This window comes from Meriones unguiculatus, chromosome 10 (genome assembly GCF_030254825.1).
Source record: "Meriones unguiculatus strain TT.TT164.6M chromosome 10, Bangor_MerUng_6.1, whole genome shotgun sequence".
NCBI classification, from domain to species: Eukaryota; Metazoa; Chordata; class Mammalia; order Rodentia; family Muridae; genus Meriones; species Meriones unguiculatus.
Genome location: NC_083358.1, coordinates 17,882,860 through 17,904,467, shown reverse-complemented (window position 1 = coordinate 17,904,467; position 21,608 = coordinate 17,882,860). Strand labels below are relative to the sequence as shown.

Below are 21,608 nucleotides of genomic sequence, written 5' to 3'. Positions count from 1 at the left end.
AAAATCTCCATTCTGGGAAGGAACCTGGTGGTTATAGCAAGTCTTTACAAGCATATCCATTCTGTCAAGAAACTTGGGCTGAACGTTTGTCATTTTGGCCTGCCAATGTTGTTTTACCCATCTCTGCAGTAATAGCGTGCTCGGTTTTGGAGCCTACCTTCCAGAATGTGTGACAGAATGTGTGGAATGTGTGACAGAATTCTGGCTTTGCTGCACATTCCTTCCCAGGAACCGTAGTTACTGGTTAAGCTGAGAGGGCCCTTCTGGATTGCTTGGAGTATGAAGAGACACTGAAGAGTTTAAGTTAGTCTGGGTGACTTTATTTTGAACTGAGGAGCCATCTTGACCGGGAGCTGAACTCAGGTACCAGGAAATATCACAGAATGTGCACATGGCAGAAAACAAAGTTAACTCTCCTAGCAACAGCCTCCAGGAAATATCACAGAATAAATACTTGATAGAAAATAGAAACAATCTCCCTAGCAATAATCAATGAGATTTGGTTGGGAAAATTCTCCCCAACATTCCAGATGTAGTTTAGAAGAATGGCAATTGTGATTATGTAGAAGGTCACCTCACCCCTATGGCTTTTACCCAACTCTGTAACATCAAGGTGTGAATCCTCTGCTTGCTGTCATGGAAACCCCCTGCTTGTGTTTTTTCCCTTTAAAAACCCTACTCACCCAGGGCTTGGGGTCCCACTTCTCTACTGCTGCATCAGTGAGACTTGGGTCCCGAGTTCGATTGCTCTCGTAATAAAGCTATCTTGCTGTTGCATTGAGTCGTCTCCTGGTGGTCTCTGAGGGTCTTGTTATCCTGGCAGAACAACACTTAGCATAGCACCACCAAAGTTCTGAAAGCTAAGGACCAGTCAAATCTTAAATATAGTGTTGAACAATGACATTGAATCATATCTAAAGCAAGGTGTGTGTGTGTGTGTGTGTGTGTGTGTGTGTGTGTGTGTGTGCTTAAACACCAGTAACCAATAAATTCCACTTTTGGTCCTGTTAAGTAAAGTAAAAGTTCATTCTAATTTATACCCCCCCCCTTAAAATAGAATTTTTACTTATGCAGAGCTTTATCAGAAAAACAGTCAGTCTTTGTTTCCCCCTAAAGGCGTCACTAAAGACAGATTTAACTGGGCATGCAGAATGGAAGCTGAGACAGGAGGATTGTGAATTCAAAGCCAGCCTGTACTACAAACAACAGGCCACTCATTATAGGGGTCACTGATGGTTTCCTGGGACTTTGGTGTACCTGGTATTGTCATCCCTTAAAGCCAACACTCCTTTCCAAGATGCTTTATGAGAAGATAGGTTGGGATTCTTTGATTTTTTTAGGGGAATACAGCATCTGAGACTCAGTCAGAAACAGTGGGTTTAAGAGCTTGTACTGATGTATTATTCTGATGGTTAACAACCCTGCAGTCAAGCCTAGAGCATCACGTCAAGGAATGTATCCAGAGCCCTTTTTGTATATATGCAAGAAGAAAGTTACTGGATATGAAGTTATGATGTACTCACTTAGAAACCAGTTCCTTGTATCATCATCATACCATCTTCTGTTTGGAGACCTTTAAACTGCTATCATTTCAGAAATGGATAATAGACTATGTCTGTTTTCTCTGTGGTTAAAAAAAAATGTGAGTTTGATGGTTGTTAGCAAGTTTCTGAGAAGCTAGGCAGAACATGCACCTGAAGCAGTCAGGCATTGGGACCTCTTTCCCTAGTCATGCTAATGTCATATTTGCAAACTTATGACATGTGTAAAAAAGTGATGAAATCCATATAAGGTGGAATAAATTTCTTGAGGTGAAACAATAGGCTATAGCACTGTAACTCCGCCCTGTTACTTCATTTCTTCAGTTAAACGGATGGCATTTCAGAAAGGGTAATTGATGCCTAGCCAAGGTCTCACAGGTGGTAGGTGGAGAGGCCAGGACATCTCACTTCTGTGTACTTGCCATTTCCTCTTGTTCGCATTTCCTCTTTGAGCTGGCGCTGCCATGTCTCCAAACCCACTAACTTTGTTCTCATTACCTAAATTTCTCTTCATCCAAGCATTGCATTTCTAGAAGTTTGATTTGGGTCTTCTCTTCTTTCTTTTTATCTTCTATGTCTCTACAATTTTAAAACACATTCCCTTCCTAATTCTACAGAACTCTCCCCCACGATATGTTTTCAATTTAATTTCTGTACAAGCAGATATCATTATTGTAAACGCTACACTCAGCAATGCAAACTATGATTGTACGTTGTTGTTTTTTTTATTTAAAAAATTTTCATGCAATGTATTTTGATCATGTTTTTCCCATCTCCCAACTCCTTTGGATCATCCCCAACCAACTTCATGCTCTTCCTTTCTCTCTCTTTCTTGATTAGACTTTGTTAAGGGATATTCATACTATGACTCCAGTGCTTAGGCAAGGACCAAAGCATCTCTGTGTTCACAAGATGCTTTTCCTAACTCATCCTTTCACAGGTCCAGGGATTTCAGATGCCTGTAGAAGAGAGCAATCACAATCTCTAGTTCTTGTTTTCTAGCCTCCTGAATATTATAGCTCAGCTTCCTCCTATGACAAGACACACAAACAGCTTCCTCCCACATTCCTTAAACCAAACCAACGCCTCTGGCTTTAGTTTCTTATTAACTTTTGTTATGTGGCTCTACTTGCCTGTTGGATAAGAAGTTAGGATGATGTGTATTATAACTTCTCCTAACTTCCTAGGTGCTAATTTGTACCATTCACTTCATTATCTAATGATTTTTGTCTTAAAATCATTATTGCATGATATTAATGTTGATATACCATTTTTTAACTTAATACTTGTCTCTGGAATATATTTCCAAATTTAAACTTTCAATTCTTGTGTTTCTAAAATTCTAAGTTTAGACACACTTTGTTAACATCTAACATTTCCCTCTAGAGAAACTTTAGAATCATTTTCAGAAGTTTTAAAGTTGATCCAGTTGGATTTTATACCATTCTTACCAAATATTACCTGTGATTTTACACTTATATAATGTGTGTTTTTTGTTTGGTTAGTCCTGAGTATTCAAACACACACACACACACACACACACACACACACACACACACACCCCTCACTTCAAATACTTATTATTAAGCTTCCTCTTTATATAGCTTTGGTTGCTTTGTGGATAACTTTGCCTGCCTTAGTATATATTTGTCCACATAGTACATTGAATGATCTACTAAATTAATTAACACTGAAGTACATAGTGAGGCTGAGCCGTAAGTGTTGTGTGACAAATCTTTTACTGGGAGATGCAACACACACACACATACACACACACACACACACACACACACACACACACACGTCCACTTACCCCAGATATGGAGCCCATGACACACCAAAGTATGGATAGTACTGAAGTCCAATTTGGTGAACCAATGAGTTTTATTAGAGTTACTTAAGGAAGTGGGTTTGGGGTTACATACAGGAACAGAAATGACTCAAAGACAGCTATATCACCAAAGACTAGCCCAGCACGAATGACAGCTCACAAGGCTGGAATCCTTTGGCACACTGCACAGCCTGTAGGCAGCGAATCAGGTTAAGGAGTGTCCTTTCCAAGGGACTCAGTTGGTCTATGTCTCTTCCAGGCAACTCTGCTTGTGTCTTCTTCTTCCAGGCATCTGGTGGGGTCTCAGCCTTCTCTGAAGCTCAGCTTCCATATTCTGAGGAGGACTCTAAGTTTTTATTGCTTAATATGATAGGGAGGGAGCTAGTAAATCTGGCCAGTTTCAGGGACTTCCTGAAGCCATTTTGAGTTGTTTACCTTTCTGCTAAAAGAGCTTCTTACAGGATAAACTATTTTAATTAGGGAGGAAGCTTTAACTGACCTGTGAGTCTGACGCCAGCATCTGAAAAAAAAAAAAAAAAAAAAAGATGTTAATGAAATGTTGAGCTCCTGGAATGAAACTCCAGCCAGACTCATTTTTTTTTTTTTTGGCATAATTTTCCAAGAGAAGTGGCTAAAAACCATCTTTGTTGCCGATCCTGTGATATCAAGCTAGAAGTATTAAGTGAACTCTTTTTTTTTTTTTTTTTTTTTTTTTTGAATGTGCCATTGTCAGCTTCCCCTGATGGCTGGAGAGCAGGGCCTAGGGAGTCAGTGGGGTTATGAGGACAGAGGATACAAGAGCAGAGGCTTGGAGCTAGCTGAGCAGGGCAAGACTGAGCCAACGTGATCAAGGACCGATACGAGACGCAGCCTCGTGTCTCACAGTTCGTGCCTCTTCGCCTTCTGCATCTCTTGGGCTGTGAAGGATTGGGCCTTGGGAATTAATTCAAAGAACCCAAATTAAATGTGGCATAAAGTATGGCGAAGGTTGAGCTCTCTCTCATCTCCTGTGTGAAGTTCAGCATGTAGGGCTGACATAACAGCTCTTTCTTCTCCCCCTGCGAATCCTGGGACCTCTAGGGAAAACACCCTAATTTTTGAAGGCCAAGATGCTCACCTTTGAGCAGTCTCTGTAGTCAGAGGAGGTGTGGACTTGGCGAAGCACGCCTCTCTTCTTCAGGGACATGGAGTCATGTTATCTTATAACTTGTTAGACAGAAACGGATCACCTGACCACACTTTAAAAGCTTCTGGAGAAATGAGTTCTTTTTCCTTGGATTGTCATATACCTCGCTAGAGATTCTTTACCTACAGTAAGACAAGAGTGAAGGTCTGGCAGAATGTGTGCCATCACCCTCTTTAGGTTTGTCACATGTTTTGGTAACTTGATGTGTATCTGTCCTTACGTTGTTAACCTTAGGAGTCTTGATTATTTATTGGGCCACCGTTTCCTAACTGCAGAATCCAGTAACTGTGTGTGATCCGGTCTTCTGGTGTGTGATCTGCTCATTCAAGTCCGGTATTGTTACGGTACTGCGCTCTCTGAATTCCTTCCTGTTTATCTCAGCAATCGTTCTTACTTACAGGCCTGCTTTCTGAGCCAAGGAAGAAGAGGGAACCAGCACTTACTGCCAAGATCAGTATGTCCCAATCTGACCCATCATGGAGACCAGTTTCCTATCTGAATTTGAGAAACCACATATACTGTCCACTGTGGAAAAGAGTAAAAACTGTTGTCACTGCAGTCCCTGGTAGCGCAGTTGTAAAAGAACTCTCTATCTAAGAGTTGGGGTTGGAGGTTTGGGTTAACATATGCTTCTTATTTCCCTCTTTCTGGCGTGGCTTTGTCTTTAGTCGAGGGTCATGATGCACACACAGACAGACACATGCACACATGTGCATGTGTATGTATATAATGTTTGTGTCTATAACCCCTGCTTCTTGGAACTACCAGAAAAGATGACCACTTAAGTAAACTACCAACACTAACTAGGTAAAAATGTGCCAGCTGCTGACAAGCACAGGCTCTCCCGCCTTACTCTAGGTGGTTAGTGAAGGCTCACTCTTCACGAGAAATGGGATCTCTGCTGACATTTCCTGTAACTGTCAAGATGAAGGGTAGGAATAACAAGGAGAGAGCATTCTATGAATGATACTCATTTAGAGAACAGCATGTGTGCGAACTTAGAAAAAAAACAAAAGAAAATGGTTGTGATGAGAGCCTGAAGGGGTAGTGGGGCCAACCATCGCCTTCCAGTACAGCAGTGTGTGTGTGGGGGGGGGAGGGCAAGCTGGAAGGAAGAAAGAACTAGATTATCAGAGTAAGGGAGGGAAAGTTTTTTTTCAATCCTCAAGACTTTCATACATACATGTAATGTGTTCTGACCCAACTCACCCTCATTTCCTCCCCTCCAACTTCTCCTCTTCCCTTCCTATCCCTTTCTCTCCAACTTCATGTACTCTTTTTTAAACTCACTGGGTTCTCTAAGCACCACATGGGTAGTGCTAACAGGCTAGAGTGCTGCGATATGGCTAGCCTCTCAGGGACCACATCCCTATCCCTGAAGAAAATGGACTCCCCTTTCCCCAGCAGCCATCAAGTCCCAGTAGCTCCTCAGTGTGGGTGGGATTTTGTGAGCAACTCCAGGGAGAAGAATTTTTAAAGAGGGTCCAACTCAGTAGCTTTCAGTACTCTCTAGCCCCTCCCTTTGTTTGTTCTGGTACTTTACGTGGGGTAAATGTTTACATTTGATGGCGATGTTGGGGTTGCATTATAGATCAAAGTTAGAAGTGCCACAGAGCCTTCTCTATAGGACAGTCTTGCCTACAGAGGAAGATTTCAGATTAGGAAGTGTGCTACTGGTCATTCATGTTAAGTGACAGCCTTGACATGAATCTAGGATTTACACAATGCATGCTCACATGGTTTTCGTTTTTTTGAGACAGGCTTTCTCTGTGTAGCCTTGGCTGTCCTAGACCCACTTTGTAGACCAGGCTGGCCTCAAACTCGCAGAGATCAGTCTATTTTTGCATCTCTGAGTGCAGGGATTACAGGAGTGAGCCACCTGCCCGGCTCTATTTACACAGTTTTAAAATGTAGTAAATCTAACTGCAGCGTAATGAAGAGAAAAATCACCCTGTTTCACGCAGAACTTTGCTAAAAAATATTCAACCTTTTAGAGGACACTTGTGTGATTTTTGAAAACACCAGCAAAAGACAGCAGCTCAGTAGCTGTGGCATTCAATTCTATGTGTGACAATGGCAGATATGTATGCCATTGGGCCAAAGTAGCATTGTTATTATAAATCATTTTCACGCATCCTTTAGGATGAATGGTATTGTTTGTGGCTCTCTAGGCAGTTCCTGAAGAGAAGCAGAGTCTGCAAAGACTGCAGGATAAGAACTACAGTGATGCAGAGAGTTAGGAATGCTGCTGGGGTAGAAGCTAATCATCTTATTTTGCTCTAGCTTTAGAACTCTGAATAATCATATAACCATCCCTTGATCATCTCTGTCCCACGGTAATAGATTCAACACCTGTTGGGATTTAGCAACAGGTCACTGGCTTCCACTAACACAAAAGCCGAGGACGAAGCATCCCCCATCTTTCTGTAACCACCCCTCCGACGCACCCACCAATGTATTTTAAACTTGCATTGTTTCAGGACTTTTTTGTTCTGTAAAACTATGGAAATGCTTCCGAGTTGGAACATAGAATTTGGGGTAACCTAAATCTGTGGGCCATGACCACTTAAATTTGGTTTGAGGATAAACTATCTCCCATTCTCTTTAAGGTAAGAGTTGTTTTTTTTGTGTGTGTGTGTCAACAGAAGGTAGTTATGAATTTCCTGGTAAGACTAAAGTTATTATTTGCACTGGTGATTGTACCACTAAGCTCCAGCTCCAGCCTCAGCTTCCAGAACAGCTGCAATTAAGGCCCAGCAGGCCTGCATGACATTACGTAACACTTATTTTTAAAGTGGACCCTGGTTCCTCCAGCCTGTGACGCACTGGCACAGTCCGCCTGCTGGCACCTGCAACTTTCCCGAGACACCAGCTCGGGAGGCCTTTCTCGGGTGGGCTTTTCCATGTCCCCGGGAGTAACGGTCCTCAGGCGTCAGGTCCCACCGCCCAGAGCCCTAGGGGACAGAGGGTAACCGCAGAAGCGGGGGCGGGGCACCCCGGGAGGGCAGGCAGCACAACCAGAGGGGCGGGGAGGGGGCAGTGACGCACTTCCGGTCGCGCCGCGGACCGCGCTGCGCAGGTGAGTGCGGACTCGCTGCGGCTCGCGCTGTCCCGGCGGTCAGCACGTAGGGGCTCCTGCGGCCAGCCTCGCTGCCCAGCGCGTCTCGGTGCCCACCGGTGGTGCAGCTTGCGCGGCGGCCTCACGTCAGACCCAGAGCGCTTAGCAGGTGCGGGGTCTGGGAAGCTGGGTCCCTGCAGCCAGAGGGGGAGTGCGTGCGGGGGCGAAGCGGCTCGAGGTGACACCGCGAGACTTTTGACGCGCAGCGGCCCTGCAGGCGCTTCAGGTGCGTAGGGCGCGTCCCCGGGGCCCCAGACAGGGTGAGGGGCTTGGGGTACCGCAGGAAAAGCGGGGCCCCTTCTCAGCCACTGGGGACATAAAGCCTGGGGCCTGGTCCGCTGCAGCGACGTCAGGTCCCACACGTGCACACATGATTAAGACATGGCTAGAATACACACGGAATAGTTTGAGAAGTGCTGTTTCATACCCAGAAGAAGACAGTACAACAGTTGGGTGAATGCAGTTCTCTTTAGTTATACTGTTTTTCCAGAGGGGAGAGGGGGGACAGAGAGAGAGACAGACAGACAGACACACACACACAGAGACAGAGAGAGAGAAGGAAGGAAAGACAGACAGACAGACATACTTACCTGTGAGCAGCCAGTTAAAAATCTGGTCTTTACTGCTGCATTCATCAGCATGTTCCTTCTTCGCCAGACTCCTCGACTCTCCCACCCCTAGAGGTAACTAAGCTGTTATGAATTTTGTGTTAATCACAGCCTGTGTTTTAAAAGTAATCCATAGGCACTGATAGGTGAACAGTTTAACCTTCTTTTTCTTTTTGAGCTTCTTAGTGTACCTGGTTAATTTGTAAATTCATTAATGTAAATACCCAACTAGGTAATATGCAGTTACAAAGACAATACAGAAAAATGCATTTTTCACTGGATAGGTAGGTTGTTTTCAGGCTGGTTATGTATCAAAAATAGTACTGAGGATGAATATTTTGTGTATAAGATATTTTGTGTATGAGGCAATGGATACATATTTCTGGTTTTTAAAAATTCTTTGAGAATTTCATGCAAGTATACGGTGCATTTCGATCATCTCCGTCCCTCACCTGGACACCCTCATGGTGTACATTTTTAAAATTATATGTGAGTATTGAATTTTTAAAACACCTTTGGCATTAGGATGGACCATGCATTAATAGAGTTGACTTGTTATCTTCAAATTCAATTACATATTCTTCATTGTAGAATAATTTTTTTAAATACCAAAAAGATATCTTAAGGGAAGATAGGCATTAATGCACATTAATATCACATAAAACAAACAGAATGAAAAGTCTAAAAAATTGTAAAAAAAAAAAAATAAATCAGGCCATTTATACATACAGTAATAAAACCAGAGCTTATAAGTAGGGAAAGTGTGAGCGGCACCATTTTAAACAGTTATTACATCAGAGACAAATCAGAGTGACTAAGCTCTGAAGTGTAGATTAAAATGTAGACCGTGAGAACCCCTGAGCACTTTTGGTCAAGGGCTAATGCAGGGCCAGAGGGAAATTTATGGCCCGATAATTTTTAATTGCCAAATAAGAAATAATGAAAACAACTGAAGAACTCCTGCAACTTGAAGAAGGCAGAAAATTTAAAAGTCCTTTTGTAGCCTAGGTTTTTCCAGATGTAGAACATGGAACAGAGTTTTTGTTTGTTTGTGGGAATTTAACTGTGACTTTTATACCTGGACAGAGTGAAGGACAAAGAGAGAAAAATGGAAAAACATCATAGACAAATATGACAGTTCAGTTGAGTGAAGAATGATTTGACAGTTGGGCAGTTTGACAGCACAACAACTTGTGAGATTCTGGAGATGTCATGGGCCCGGATATTTATAGATAGGAAAAGGGAAGAGCCTCACTGAAGAGCTAACACAGCTGCTTTGTGCCTGGTGCTTGCCTTATTTGAACCTGGTTTGACCAGCCTGGCCACTGTGATTGGCTGAGACTCAGTTCTTAAGTTAGGTTTTGAATTTGTTTATACACTGAGTTAGGTTGCGATTTTCTGTAGGTAAGGACTCAGGTATATGAGTAGAGAGGCTTTCTTAGGCCAGTTTAGCTTGCTTTAATAAACCACTACAAGGTTGCCTTATCAGGCTTAGCCTTCAACATGTTCTGTCTTGTAGGGTTTCTGAGGAGCCTTGGAATCTCGAGGTGTCCTTTTAGGGCTAAGGGGAAAAGCACTTACCCATCATCTCTGTCCCCTGTTTGTCAAGGGTGACCTCACAGATTACTACCCTGCAGTTCAGAGCCCAGCAGGCATCTAACTGAGAATATGGAGAAGCTCTAGGGCAGGAATGAGGCATCTATGGTGCAGGTTGGTTATAGCTTTATAAAGCTGGTCTCTGCCCAGGAGAACTGCAGAAAGCCTCCATTTGGCATGTCTGTGATCCAAAAGTGGACAGTTCAGATTGAGAGCTGAGAGGCAGCCTGTTCCCTCCCTCCCTCCCTTCCAGTCCACTTTCTCAAGGTTAGCCGAGGCCATGGGGAAAGCCAGCCTGCTGAGGCCTGCACAGAAGCCTTAGGGTTCATTTGTGGGTTTTGTTTTGTTCGTTTCAAGATGGGATCCCTGTGTGGCACAAGGTGGACTTGAACTTTGAACTTAGGATCTTTCTGTCTTGGCCTCCAGAGTGCTAGTGTTGCAGCTATGTATCGCTGTACCCAGAAAGCATCAGGATCCTTTTGCTGTTGTTGGAGGCAGGGTCTTGTACAGCCCAGGCTGGCCCCAAACTCTGATCCTCCTGCCTCCAGCTCTCGAGTGCTGGGATTGAGGGTTAGCACATCACTCTTGGCAAGCATGAGGATTCTTGACACTAAGACTGAGGGAACTGACAGGAAGTAGAAGAACAGCTCACCCCTTTCCTGCAGCCTGACTCCCAGACCCCATGCCGAGGCTGCTGCCTAACTGGCCTTTTTCTACAGTGCGACTGCAAGTGATACTTGGTTGCATGAAGAGAAATTAGATAGATTTGATGATGTCATCTCGAACTGAATCATCGATTCCTGCTCTGTCATTCGTTAGCCTCTTTCTAAGTTTTATAAACACCTTATATGATGCTTTTAAGAATTGCCAGATCATAGGCTTCTTGGCAGCCAACATGAGATATCAGTGACCTGGGCAGACTGCTGGGCACCTGAGCCAGTGAGAGGGTCATCCCCTCTTCTCTGGCAGCTCTTGATCCTAACCAGACACCAGCTGCCTGTGCCTCAGATCTCAGCTGTGCTCCTGGTCCGGGTGGTTTGCCTCCCATCCCACCCCGACCCTCTGTTTCTCCTCAGCTCCAGACCTTCCTTGAGAGGGACACCAGGTTATGGCAGCCATGATCCCGTCAGTTTGGCCCCAGGTGAGCTGTGGGTCCCTCATCCCTTCCTCTGGGCAGTTCAGATTGAGACCTGAGGAAAGAGCTGCTGCCACTCGGAAGGAAAACTGCTTCTACCTGCCAAACTGGATCTTGAGGGAAAGGTGGGCAGACAGGTGGCAAAGATGGAGGCAGTGACCAGGGAAGGTGGCAGGAAAGTGAGCCCACATGTAGGTGGAGTCACATAAGGGTCTGTATGCCACTGTGCATGAGCACCCTGGCAGAGCGCTTCTGGAGTCCTTGGTTGGGGGTCTCTGGAGGGAGTCAGGTGGCAGTTGAGTTAGAAGCCCAGGCTACCTTTGGAAGGGAGAAGAACATGTGTTTTACCATATGAGGACGAGGGTGATGTGTTGGGAGTGGAGCTGGGGTTGAGGTAAACCATACCAGACCTCACAGGGATGCAGTGGGGACTACAGATGCTTCCAGCAGCTTGCAGGTGCGAGAGTAGCATGTCTAAAAGCACAATTGTACAGTGGAATTTGCTTATGGGAATTCTTTTTCTTTCAGCCCAGTGTGAAAATGGCATGCGGTTTCTCTGCTGTAAGAGAAGGAGGATATTCCATAGTTTACTTTCCTGGTGTTTTTTTCCCCCTCCACTTTCTCTTGTTACTAATTTTGTGCTCTTCACAAGCCCCCTTCCCCAAGCCCTTATTTTGCCCTCTGCCCCTCACTTAGGGCCTGAGCCATGGAATTGGCCCTAGGGCAGCAAGAACCTGTTGTTTCAGAAGTTGGTGACCTTTGAGGATGTGGCTGTGTACTTCACCCAGACGGAATGGGATGGTCTGTCCCGAGAACAGAGGACGCTGTACAGGGACGTCATGCTGGAGAATTATAGGAACTTGGCCTCTGTGGGTAAGGCTTCTCTCCCTGGGACTCAGACTCTGCCATTTTTGGTTTCTTGGCTCCTTTCTTCCTAACAGGTATCAGGTGGAGATCTGGTAATCTTTTATGAGTGGCCTTTTCCCAATCTCCTTACGTATAGACTGCTGGAAGAGCAAATCCCAAGCTGTTGGGGGCCAATGTACGACTTTGCTGAGACCAGTCATGCTTTTGAATGACTCTAGAGAAGCTGCATACTGGACATGGTGTGAAAATGGAAACTTGCTGTTCTACAGAGGCAGCTTTGGGGTGCCCCTTGCCTTACTTATCTTGAGTAATTTTTAAGAATCTTAACGAACTCTGGGTATTTCAGGCTAAGACCAGGAAGTAGTATCTCTTTCAGGCAGGCTCTCCCAGCTGTCTCTGCATGTGGTCTCTGGTTCCCAGTCTGACCCTTCTCATTCCTAGCCAGCTTCCTTCTGAGGGAACCTGCCTTGCTGAGGGAGCCCTCATTGCTGAGCAGTCTCAGGAGAAGTGAAGAATGCACACATGGGAGAGTTTTCATTCTCTTCTGTTTCCTTTTCCCAAATCAGGACTGGCACTTCTCAAACCCACTGTGATCTCACAGCTAGAGGAAGGAGAGGACCTGGAAAACCTGTCTCAGCTGGCCACTGGAACAGGCTCCCAGGGCCTCTGGACTGGTAAGGGAGGCACAGCCTGTCCCATAACATAAACGGGTGCCACACTTCTTCATGACGGCAGTGTGTTTTTCCCAGATGCTGTATTCTGGCTCTGACCCCGCCATTTTCAAGCAAGACTATGGATTTAGTGATACGGAGGTGGGGTCCTTACCATTTTTGAGCATTGCCACCCAAAATGGAGGATTTAGCCTTACTTAGCAAGTCTTTTTACACAGAGGTAGAAATAGCTAAAGCTACAGGTTTTGGTAAGGGATCGCCCCATCTGTGTTTGTGAGGAAACTTTCTAGTCACATGACTGAGCGGCTCAATTATTTGAGGTCTTTATGTCTAGTGAACTCGTCTCTTAAAAGATGACAATGAGAGGAGGCAATGGTACCACTCTGGGCTCAGGACTAAATGTGAGAGCACACATCAAGGGTCTAGCTTAGTTAAATTTTAATTATCTATACATTGAGAGTATAAATAAAAAGTACCCTGCCCCATGTTTCCTCAATGTTGATGTGTAAATGGTTACTTGAGATTCTTGCAGGTACTCAGACTGTCAGGAGGTCTTGGGCCCACCCAAGTGTCTGCGTTTAGATTCATACTCTGAGGTCCTTAATCAAAGGTGTTTGTTCTCACTCTGTGTGCAGCAGTTAATCTCATGCGTTGGTAAAAAATGAGACAGGCTGTGGGTGGGCAGAGGGAGAAAGTGAAGGGCATGAGGGCTATGGCAGCAGTGAAACTATATAAGCACAGAACAAAAGGCCTTTTCCGTAACTCAACCTGGTGACGCCTATAGAAGTCTTACTTGGCTAGACCTGCAAGAGAAGCTGGAAAATAAGATTTTGGTGGGCAGTGAATTACGTCAGAATTTTAAATAGAAGGTTGTGTTCATAAAGATAAACTGGACACTGGATATTAACATCTTGCCATACCATAGGACTTGGAAGGCCACTCATGAAAATTGGCACAGAATAAGCTGTTGATGTGCATGAAACATACAAATGTTAATCATTTTGAAAACTCTTTATCCTTAGTAGAAACCAAAGGCAAGCAAGTCATAGTAATGAAGGAAGGTTGGGGACTCAGCATGGCAGTAGAGCATTTGCTGAGAATGCACGAGGCCCTAGGTTTACCTTCACTGTGGAAAAGCTGTGGTAGTGAGAGAGAACTCAGCTATCAGAGAACCTCGTTCTGTCAGTGTTAGTGAGGAGCAAAACAAGGGTAAGACTTTTGGAGCAGGAGTGAATTCCACGTGACTTGGTAGTCTTCCTAGAAGAAAGGTTGGTACTTGGTAACCTGGATACTGTTTTCTAGAGCCAGAGACTCATAAGTAATGAGATTACTTGAAGCCTTGGTGTGCGTGAGCATCAAGATAGTGGAAACAGTCTCAGTTTTCAGTATGAAGAGAACACTAAGTTGACGTACCTCTGCAGGCCAAAAGAACATTTAGTAATTAAGTTGTTATATTTTTGCGATCTGTAAAAATATTGGAAAATGTTCATCATTAAAGGAAGGAAAAATGAGTTGGGCACAGTGCCGCATGCCTATAGTCCCAGCACTCAGGGAGACAAAAGCAGCTGGATACAAAGGGAGTCCAGGACAGTCAAGGATACACAGAGAAACAAAACAAAACAAAACAAAACAAAACACCCCAAAGAAACGAACCAAAACCCAAAGAACACAAATAAGAAAAGAACAATCTAGTTTTAAAAAAGTAAAAATTAAAAAAAAAAGATATGTTAGACTAGCAGAAGTTACTTTTACTTTTAGGCACCTGGTGCTTCATGCTTTGGATGACTAAATTTTTAAGTTTCTGTTACTATAGACTTTTTAGTTTGAGATTTTGGAACAGAGTACCATAGATTGAGTGGTTTATAAACAATATAATTTGCACCTTCCATATATATGCATCAGTTTGGGCTGCTATAACAGAGTACCTAAAATGGTTTATAAGAACATAAATTTATTCTTCCAGTTTTGGAGGTGCAAGTGGATTCTGTATTTGACAAGGGCCTGTTTCCAGATTAGTAGACAGCCATCTATCTTCATGCTATGTCCTTATACGGTAGAAGGGAAGAGAACTTCACCAGATCCCTTAACACACATTAATTGCATACCTAGGTGCTCTGTCAAAGATTCTGCCTAATGATTATTTAGGGTTTCTATAGGTGAAAGGTAGGGATAGACAGCAACACACATTGAATCTGTGGTAATATATTTTTAATTTTGAAAAGGCTCATATTGTTTTAAAGTCCTTTCTAGAGGAACCCAGGTTGCTTGTGTTGTTGAGAGTAATGATAATGAAGTAGTAAGGCAAAGGCATTATTTTCCTTTTTATTTGTAATTCTCTAATACATTACATCGCGACACTAGCCTCCCCTCCCTTCACTCCTCTCAGGCTCCTCCCTTCTACCTCCTTTCTCCCCCAGATACATTGCTCCTTTGTTTCTCTTCAGAAAAGAGCAGGGCTCCTGGTGATGGCAAGCAAACACGGCATAATGAGATGCAGCAAGAATAGGCACAAACCCTCATATCAAGGCTGGGTGAGGCAGCCCAAGAAGAGGAAAAGGGTCCCAGGAGAAGACAAAGAGATACCCCAGTTAGGAGTCTCATAAAATCCCGAAGCTAAACAACCACAACATGTATGCAGAACCTAGCGCAGACCCATGCGGGCTCCATGACAGTCCTTCAGTATCTGGGAGAGCCTGTGAGCCCTGCATAGTTGATTTAATGGGTTGTGTTTTGTTGTCCTCAACACTTTTGTCTCCTGCAATCCTTCCTCCATCTTCTGCTGGGTTCCCATGAGCTCTGCCTAAAGTTTGGCTGTGGGTCTCTGCTCCCATCAGCTGTCAGAGGAAGCCTGTCTACCTTCTTTTTTGGGGGAAGGGTCAGTTATATTTGGTTCTACCCTAGGTCTCTGAGCTATTCTGCTTTCAGTTCCTGGCCATCCAGGCAGTGTGGGACATAGGTTTTCTCTTGTGGCTTGGGCCTCATGATAGACTAGTTATTGGTTAGCCACTCCCATAAGCTCCAAGCCAGCATTGTCCCAGCATATCTTATAGGCAGGACAGATGTGGGTTGAAAGTTTTGTGGCTGAGTAGTTGTCCTAGTCCAACTGCTGGGAGCCTAGCCTGGTTGCAGAAGATAGGTCATATTTTATGTGGTTGGGGAAAAAATGACAGGAAAAGGGAAATTTTGGGGGAAGAAATGGAGAGGTCAGTGCTGTAAAAAAAAAAAAAGATATAAAAAAGGAACATTTATAGGTGATTGGTTGTGAAGGAAAAGTGTTTTCAGCAGTATTTGGAATAGATGGGAAGAGGGGTGATCCAGTGGGCCTTAGCGGAGATTTCTGAAGCACACAAAGAAGTTGAAAGAGCAGTTTCGGGCAGGCTAGAGTGAAGTTATAGGGAAACAACATAGTTCTTCTGCTTTCTCTGTTGATGCCTGTCAAACCCAGTCTTGTGCCATGTTGTTAGGTCTTCTACCTTTTCTTTGTTAATGATTTTCTACATCATTAATAAGGAGCTTTTCCCATAGGGACAACCAAGAAGGAATGGTAGGATGTATGAAAGCATGAGATGATAGAAAAAAAAATACTGATCCTATAGACAAGACCTAGACTTTTCTTCCATTGCTATCACCTTTAACCTTTCTGTTGTTGGTGTTGCCTTTTCAGTGGCTTTGCCTTCGGAGAGTTTGGCTGGGGGTCTTTTGGTTGAGGTGATCTCATATATTTGTACTATTACAGAAGTTTTCTGACATAGAGATCCATGTTCTTGTCTATGCTTCATTCTTCATTACACATTTGAAATCTCCTTTGTTTTTTATTTATTTTATTTTATTTTTACTTTAAAGTATATCTTGGAATCTTTTCATGGTTTATATATCTGGATCCATTTCTTTCTTTTACCAACAACAGTTAGACCTGATGCATGAACCTTAGGTTATTGATCTAGTCTAGAGATTTTAAAGAACCTTCTAGAAGAGGGCATGTTGATATACATATGATATGCTCTCGTGAAGTAAGGGCGGGAATTCAGCTGTTCAGAGCCAGGCTAGACAACATACTGAGACCCTGTATATAATAAATATTGTTCTGATTATTATATTCTCTTCCAAAAATTGTTCTATATGACATCTTTTAATTTTCTACTTCTTTTGATAGAATATACTGCTATCCTGACTGGCAATAATTTGACAAAAGAAGTGTGTGAAGTAAAAAGGAGTGCATTTGAACTTCAGAAGAACTTTTCTCAGGACACAAATTTTCCCAAAAATTATGTTGTTGGCCAACAACAGGAAATCCAATCAACAGGAATTGTGAAGGAGGGTATCAGTACTACTGATGGAAGAGTTAAGACAAATTCCATGAAAGGGTATTTATTTAGTCAGACTACAAACTTGTCCCAGAATCATACCAACTCCACTGGAGAACAATATTCTGATACCAAATTTACTAACAATGAAAAAATCACTATAGAGGAAAGGCCTTTGAAACACAAAGAGCTCGCAGAGACCTCTCAAGGTAGCTCTCAAGTTAATCAGCATCCAGGAAGCTGTGATGTGGAGAAACCCTATCAGTGTACAGAATGTGGCAAAGCCTTCAGTGTCAGAGCAAAATTTGTTTGGCATCAAAGACTTCATAATGGAGAGAAGCCATTCAAATGCCTGGAGTGTGGGAAAAGCTTCAGTTACAGTTCACACTATATCACACATCAAACAATCCACAGTGGGGAAAAGCCTTATCAGTGTAAGGTCTGTGGCAAGGCCTTCAGTGTTAATGGAAGTCTCATTAGACACCAGAGGATCCACACGGGAGAGAAGCCCTACCAGTGCCAGGAATGTGGGACTGGCTTTGGCTGTAGTTCTGCATACATTACACACCAGAGAACCCACACTGGGGAGAAGCCTTATGAGTGCAGTGACTGTGGGAAAGCTTTCAATGTGAACGCAAAATTAATTCAGCATCAAAGAATTCACACAGGAGAGAAGCCTTACGAGTGTGATGTGTGTGGGAAGGGCTTCAGGTGCAGCACGCAGCTCAGGCAGCATCAGAGTATACATACTGGAGAGAAGCCACATCGGTGCGGTGAGTGTGGGAAAGGCTTCACTAAAAACGCAAAGCTCATTCAACACCAGAGAGTCCACACGGGTGAAAAACCCTACGAGTGCAACGACTGTGGCAAGACTTTCAGTGCCAAGGGGAAGTTAATCCAGCACCAGAGAATCCACACAGGCGAGAGACCCTATGAATGTAACGAGTGTGGGAAATCCTTCAGGTGTAACTCCCAGCTTCGGCAGCATCTGAGAATCCATACTGGGGAGAAGCCATATAAGTGCACTGAGTGTGGGAAGGCCTTCAACGTTAATGCCAAACTGATGCAGCATCGGAGAACTCACACAGGGGAGAAACCTTTTGAATGTAGTGAATGTGGGAAGTGCTTTACTTCTAAAAGAAACCTACTTGACCATCAGCGAACCCATACTGGAGAAAAGCCCTATCAGTGTAAGGAATGTGGGAAAGCCTTCAGCATCAATGCCAAGTTAACGAGACATCAGCAAATCCATACTAGGGAGAAACCTTTCAAGTGTATGGAATGCGAGAAAGCATTCAGTTGTAGTTCTGACTATATTGTGCACCAGAGGGTCCATACTGGAGAGAAACCCTTTCAGTGCAGTGAGTGTGGCAAAGCCTTCCACGTCAACGCTCATTTAATTAGACATCAGAGAAGCCACACTGGGGAAAAGCCTTTCCGATGTGTGGAGTGTGGCAAAGGCTTCAGCCTTAGTTCTGACTGCATTATACACCAGACTGTCCATACTTGGAAGAAACCCTATGTGTGTAATGTATGTGGGAAGACTTTCAGGTTTAGCTTTCAACTTAGTCAGCACCAAGATGTTCATAGTGAAGGGAAATCCTAATAGATGGAGGAGGAGGAAGAAGAAGAAACAACGAACGAAAGAAAAACAAAAACAACAAAACTCTATCTTTAATTGGAAATGGATCATGGCTCATCAGTTATTACCTGGAGGGAAACCCTCAGAGGGAATTGATAGGAAATAGATCATGGCTCATCAATTATTACCTGGAGGAAAACCCTCAGAGGGAAATGAATGTGGCAGTCTTCATTTGGAAATGAGTTTTCTCTTTTCTATTTTTAATCAAGATTAGCTGAGCAGCTGGAAAGTTATCTATAAAATAACCTGTTTTTTTTTTTTTTTTTTTTTTTTTTTTAATGAACTTGTTTTGTTTTGTGAGACAGGGTTTCTCTGTATAGCCTTGGCTGTCTTGGAACTCACTCTAGACCAGGCTGGCCTCCAACTCAGAGATCTGACTGCCTCTGCCTCCTGAGTGCTGGGATTTCAGGTGTATGCCACCACTGCCCAGCTAATAACTTAGTTTTATACCAGTAATCTGACAGGAATATCATGAGAGAAAACATCCCATTCCCAGCAGCATCAGGAAAAGTAGATTTTTTTTCTAGGAATAACTTTTGTGAGACTGAAGAAAATTAAGAATTCTCAACTGAGGAAATTAAAAAAAAGTAAAAGGGGTGGAGCCAAAGTATTTATTTCTGCTAAGTTTTTGACAACAAGGATGCATTATACTTCTTTCTTTCTTTATTTTTTGACAGGGTTTTTCTGTGTAGCCTTGGCTGTTCTGGACTTAATTTGTAGACCAGGCCAGCCTCAAACTCACAGAAACCCATCTGCATCTGCCTCCCTGAGTGCTGGAATTACACTTCCTTTAAAAAAAGGGGGGGGGGAGTAAATATTAAAAAAAATATTTGTTAGAAGAAGCCTTTAAAAAATATCAGATCTAAAGAAGATGAACAAGGAAAATGTTGACAAATGACTCATTCAAAAATAAACCTGTGTGTTTTGTTGTAAATAATTTCAGATAAGATCGAGATGTAAAGCGCACATACACATTCCCACTAGCACCCACATGCGCACACACACACATAGACATTTGTAAAATTTATGATAAAAAGTGTAATATCTAGTACTCAGATTTTAATATAACGTTAAAAAATCAACAGTGACATTAACAGGCAATGCTTCAAAATTCCAAGTGTTCTGAAGAAGTGTTCCACCTCATTAGTACCCCAAGGAGTGAAAATTAGTGAAAACCTGTTTTTGCATGTCACATTGAGTATATGATGTGCATCTCCAATACTATGCAGCCCTCAGTGATTGTAGATGCTGTATTTGCTATCGATGCCTGCCATACAAGCATAAAATATATTTAACAAGATAGCATGTCAGAGTTCTATTTTGTAGTGACTGAACTCTAGAAACATGGCTATGTCCTGAGAAAAAAATGTCTGCCTTGGATTTCAACTCTGTGGTCTTGGGCTCCATGAAAATGTTGGAATTCTCAAGATACTCTCTGAAGTCTCTTACCCTCTTTTTTAAAAAATGTAAGCCACTAATATCATTTAAGCTGCCAAGAAGCTGAGAAACAGCAGTTACCTCTCTGTGTTGTCAACTGTTAATGGGTAGTAAAGGAAAAGGTTTTCCACTCAAAACACTTCTAGTACCAAATATTCGGGTTTCTACACCAGTTGTCAGCAGACACCAACTGGGTGTCCTCCAATTTATATCAATGAAGACACTATCCATAACATCCTGCTGGTTCAGACTGCCTCTTCCTGTCTTCAGACACTGCTGATGAGTCATACATTTTTGATTTGGCTGCAAACTCAACCCTTTTGGGTTCAGTAATTTGCTATAGTAATCCACAGACCTTAAAGAGACAATTCACAGTTACCATTGATTCTAAATTATATCATGAATGTCAGATGAACAGCCAGATGAAGAGATACAAAGTAAGATCCACAGGGTTCCCGTGTAACAGTGCCTTTTCCCCCATGGAGATGGAGTGCCTCATCCTGCTGAGCACCATTGTTTAGGGCTTTAATGGAGATGACAGTATGTAGCCATGATCGATGAAGTCCTTGGCTATTAGTAGATAAGTTTCTCCTTCCAGAAATCAACAGCAGATAGTTTGCTCCTTTGACAACCATCCCCAAATCTTGGAGCTAGCAACAAGTCACTACTTTGTCATAAACAGGTGACTGCAAGAGATCTTAGGAATAACAAAAGGTTTTAGAGGCTCTTGTGCTGGAAACTGGGTGGAGACCAAATATACTTCTTATGCCAAGGCATAAGAAACCCATTTACTTGATTCACATCCCCTTAACATCAGTCTGTATGGGGCTTTTTGAATTTTGTTTGTCTTTAGTTCAGCATTAAGTAGGGTAAAATGAAAGCCCAGCAATATAAAAACTATCAATTTTATGAGCAAAAATACTAGGTAATGCAGAGCATCAGTGTTTTTCTTCCATACAGCATTTCTTCCCCAAATGTCTTCATCTAAAAGTTGTGTAATGGCTAGTGAGCTGGCTCAGCAGTTAAAGACCAAGCCCGGCCTGAGTTTCGATCTCAAGAACCCGTGTGATGGAAAGGACGGACTGACAGAAGTTGTCCTCTGATCTCTGCATGCATGAAAATGTGATTTTTAAAAACTAAAATGTCTATAATGAAATTAGGCATTTTGATTGTTTTGAAGTGTGCACTTCATCTATTCAAATAAATATTGCAAACTTGCTGAAACTTGCTTTCTATAACATGAGAGAATATATGTGTGTGTGTGTGTGTGTGTGTGTGTGTGTGTGTGTGTAAATCAGGGCCATTTTTTGGAGATGGCAGTTAGCCTGAGGAAGCATCTGGGATTAACTAGGAGAGGCTTTTGGGGGTGGGGATCAAGTTCTAGTGGTATACTTGCTCCTTAATCTGGGCATAAGGCTATAAGAAATACTTCAAAATACTCTTAAGCAATATAAGACTGAAGGAAAACAGTCCAGATTTTTTTAAATAATTCAGATCTGACTTCACTGAGCTGTTGGGGAATATAGCCTGTTATGTTTTGGATACTTGGGAGTTCTACAGCAAAGAGAACAGTGGAGAAAGCAATACCTGGATTTCTATGACTTGAATTTTTATGAGGATGCTTGGCCCTGACATTGCTCACACAGCACAGGAAGAATGTACTTTGTAAAAT

The 21,608-nt window shown here is 42.9% G+C and overlaps 1 protein-coding gene across 15 annotated transcripts; it reads left to right on the top strand.

Moving 5' to 3' along the window:
• The first annotated feature begins 7,619 nt into the window (after positions 1-7,619).
• On the top strand, positions 7,620-21,160 carry Znf23 (zinc finger protein 23). 15 transcript variants are annotated; one of them, XM_060391987.1, is made up of 6 exons: positions 7,644-7,785; positions 10,957-11,021; positions 11,544-11,576; positions 11,765-11,888; positions 12,449-12,556; positions 16,707-21,160. In XM_060391987.1, the coding sequence occupies exons 2-6, from the start codon at positions 10,989-10,991 to the stop codon at positions 18,461-18,463; spliced, it is 2,055 nt and encodes a 684-aa protein (XP_060247970.1). In that variant the 5' UTR covers positions 7,644-7,785; positions 10,957-10,988; the 3' UTR covers positions 18,464-21,160. The 15 variants fall into 15 exon arrangements, with proteins under 15 accessions (XP_060247973.1, XP_060247970.1, XP_021488231.1 ...); XM_021632556.2 differs by having other exon boundaries at positions 11,762-11,888; XM_021632558.2 differs by having other exon boundaries at positions 7,644-7,902.
• The last annotated feature ends 448 nt before the right edge of the window (positions 21,161-21,608 follow it).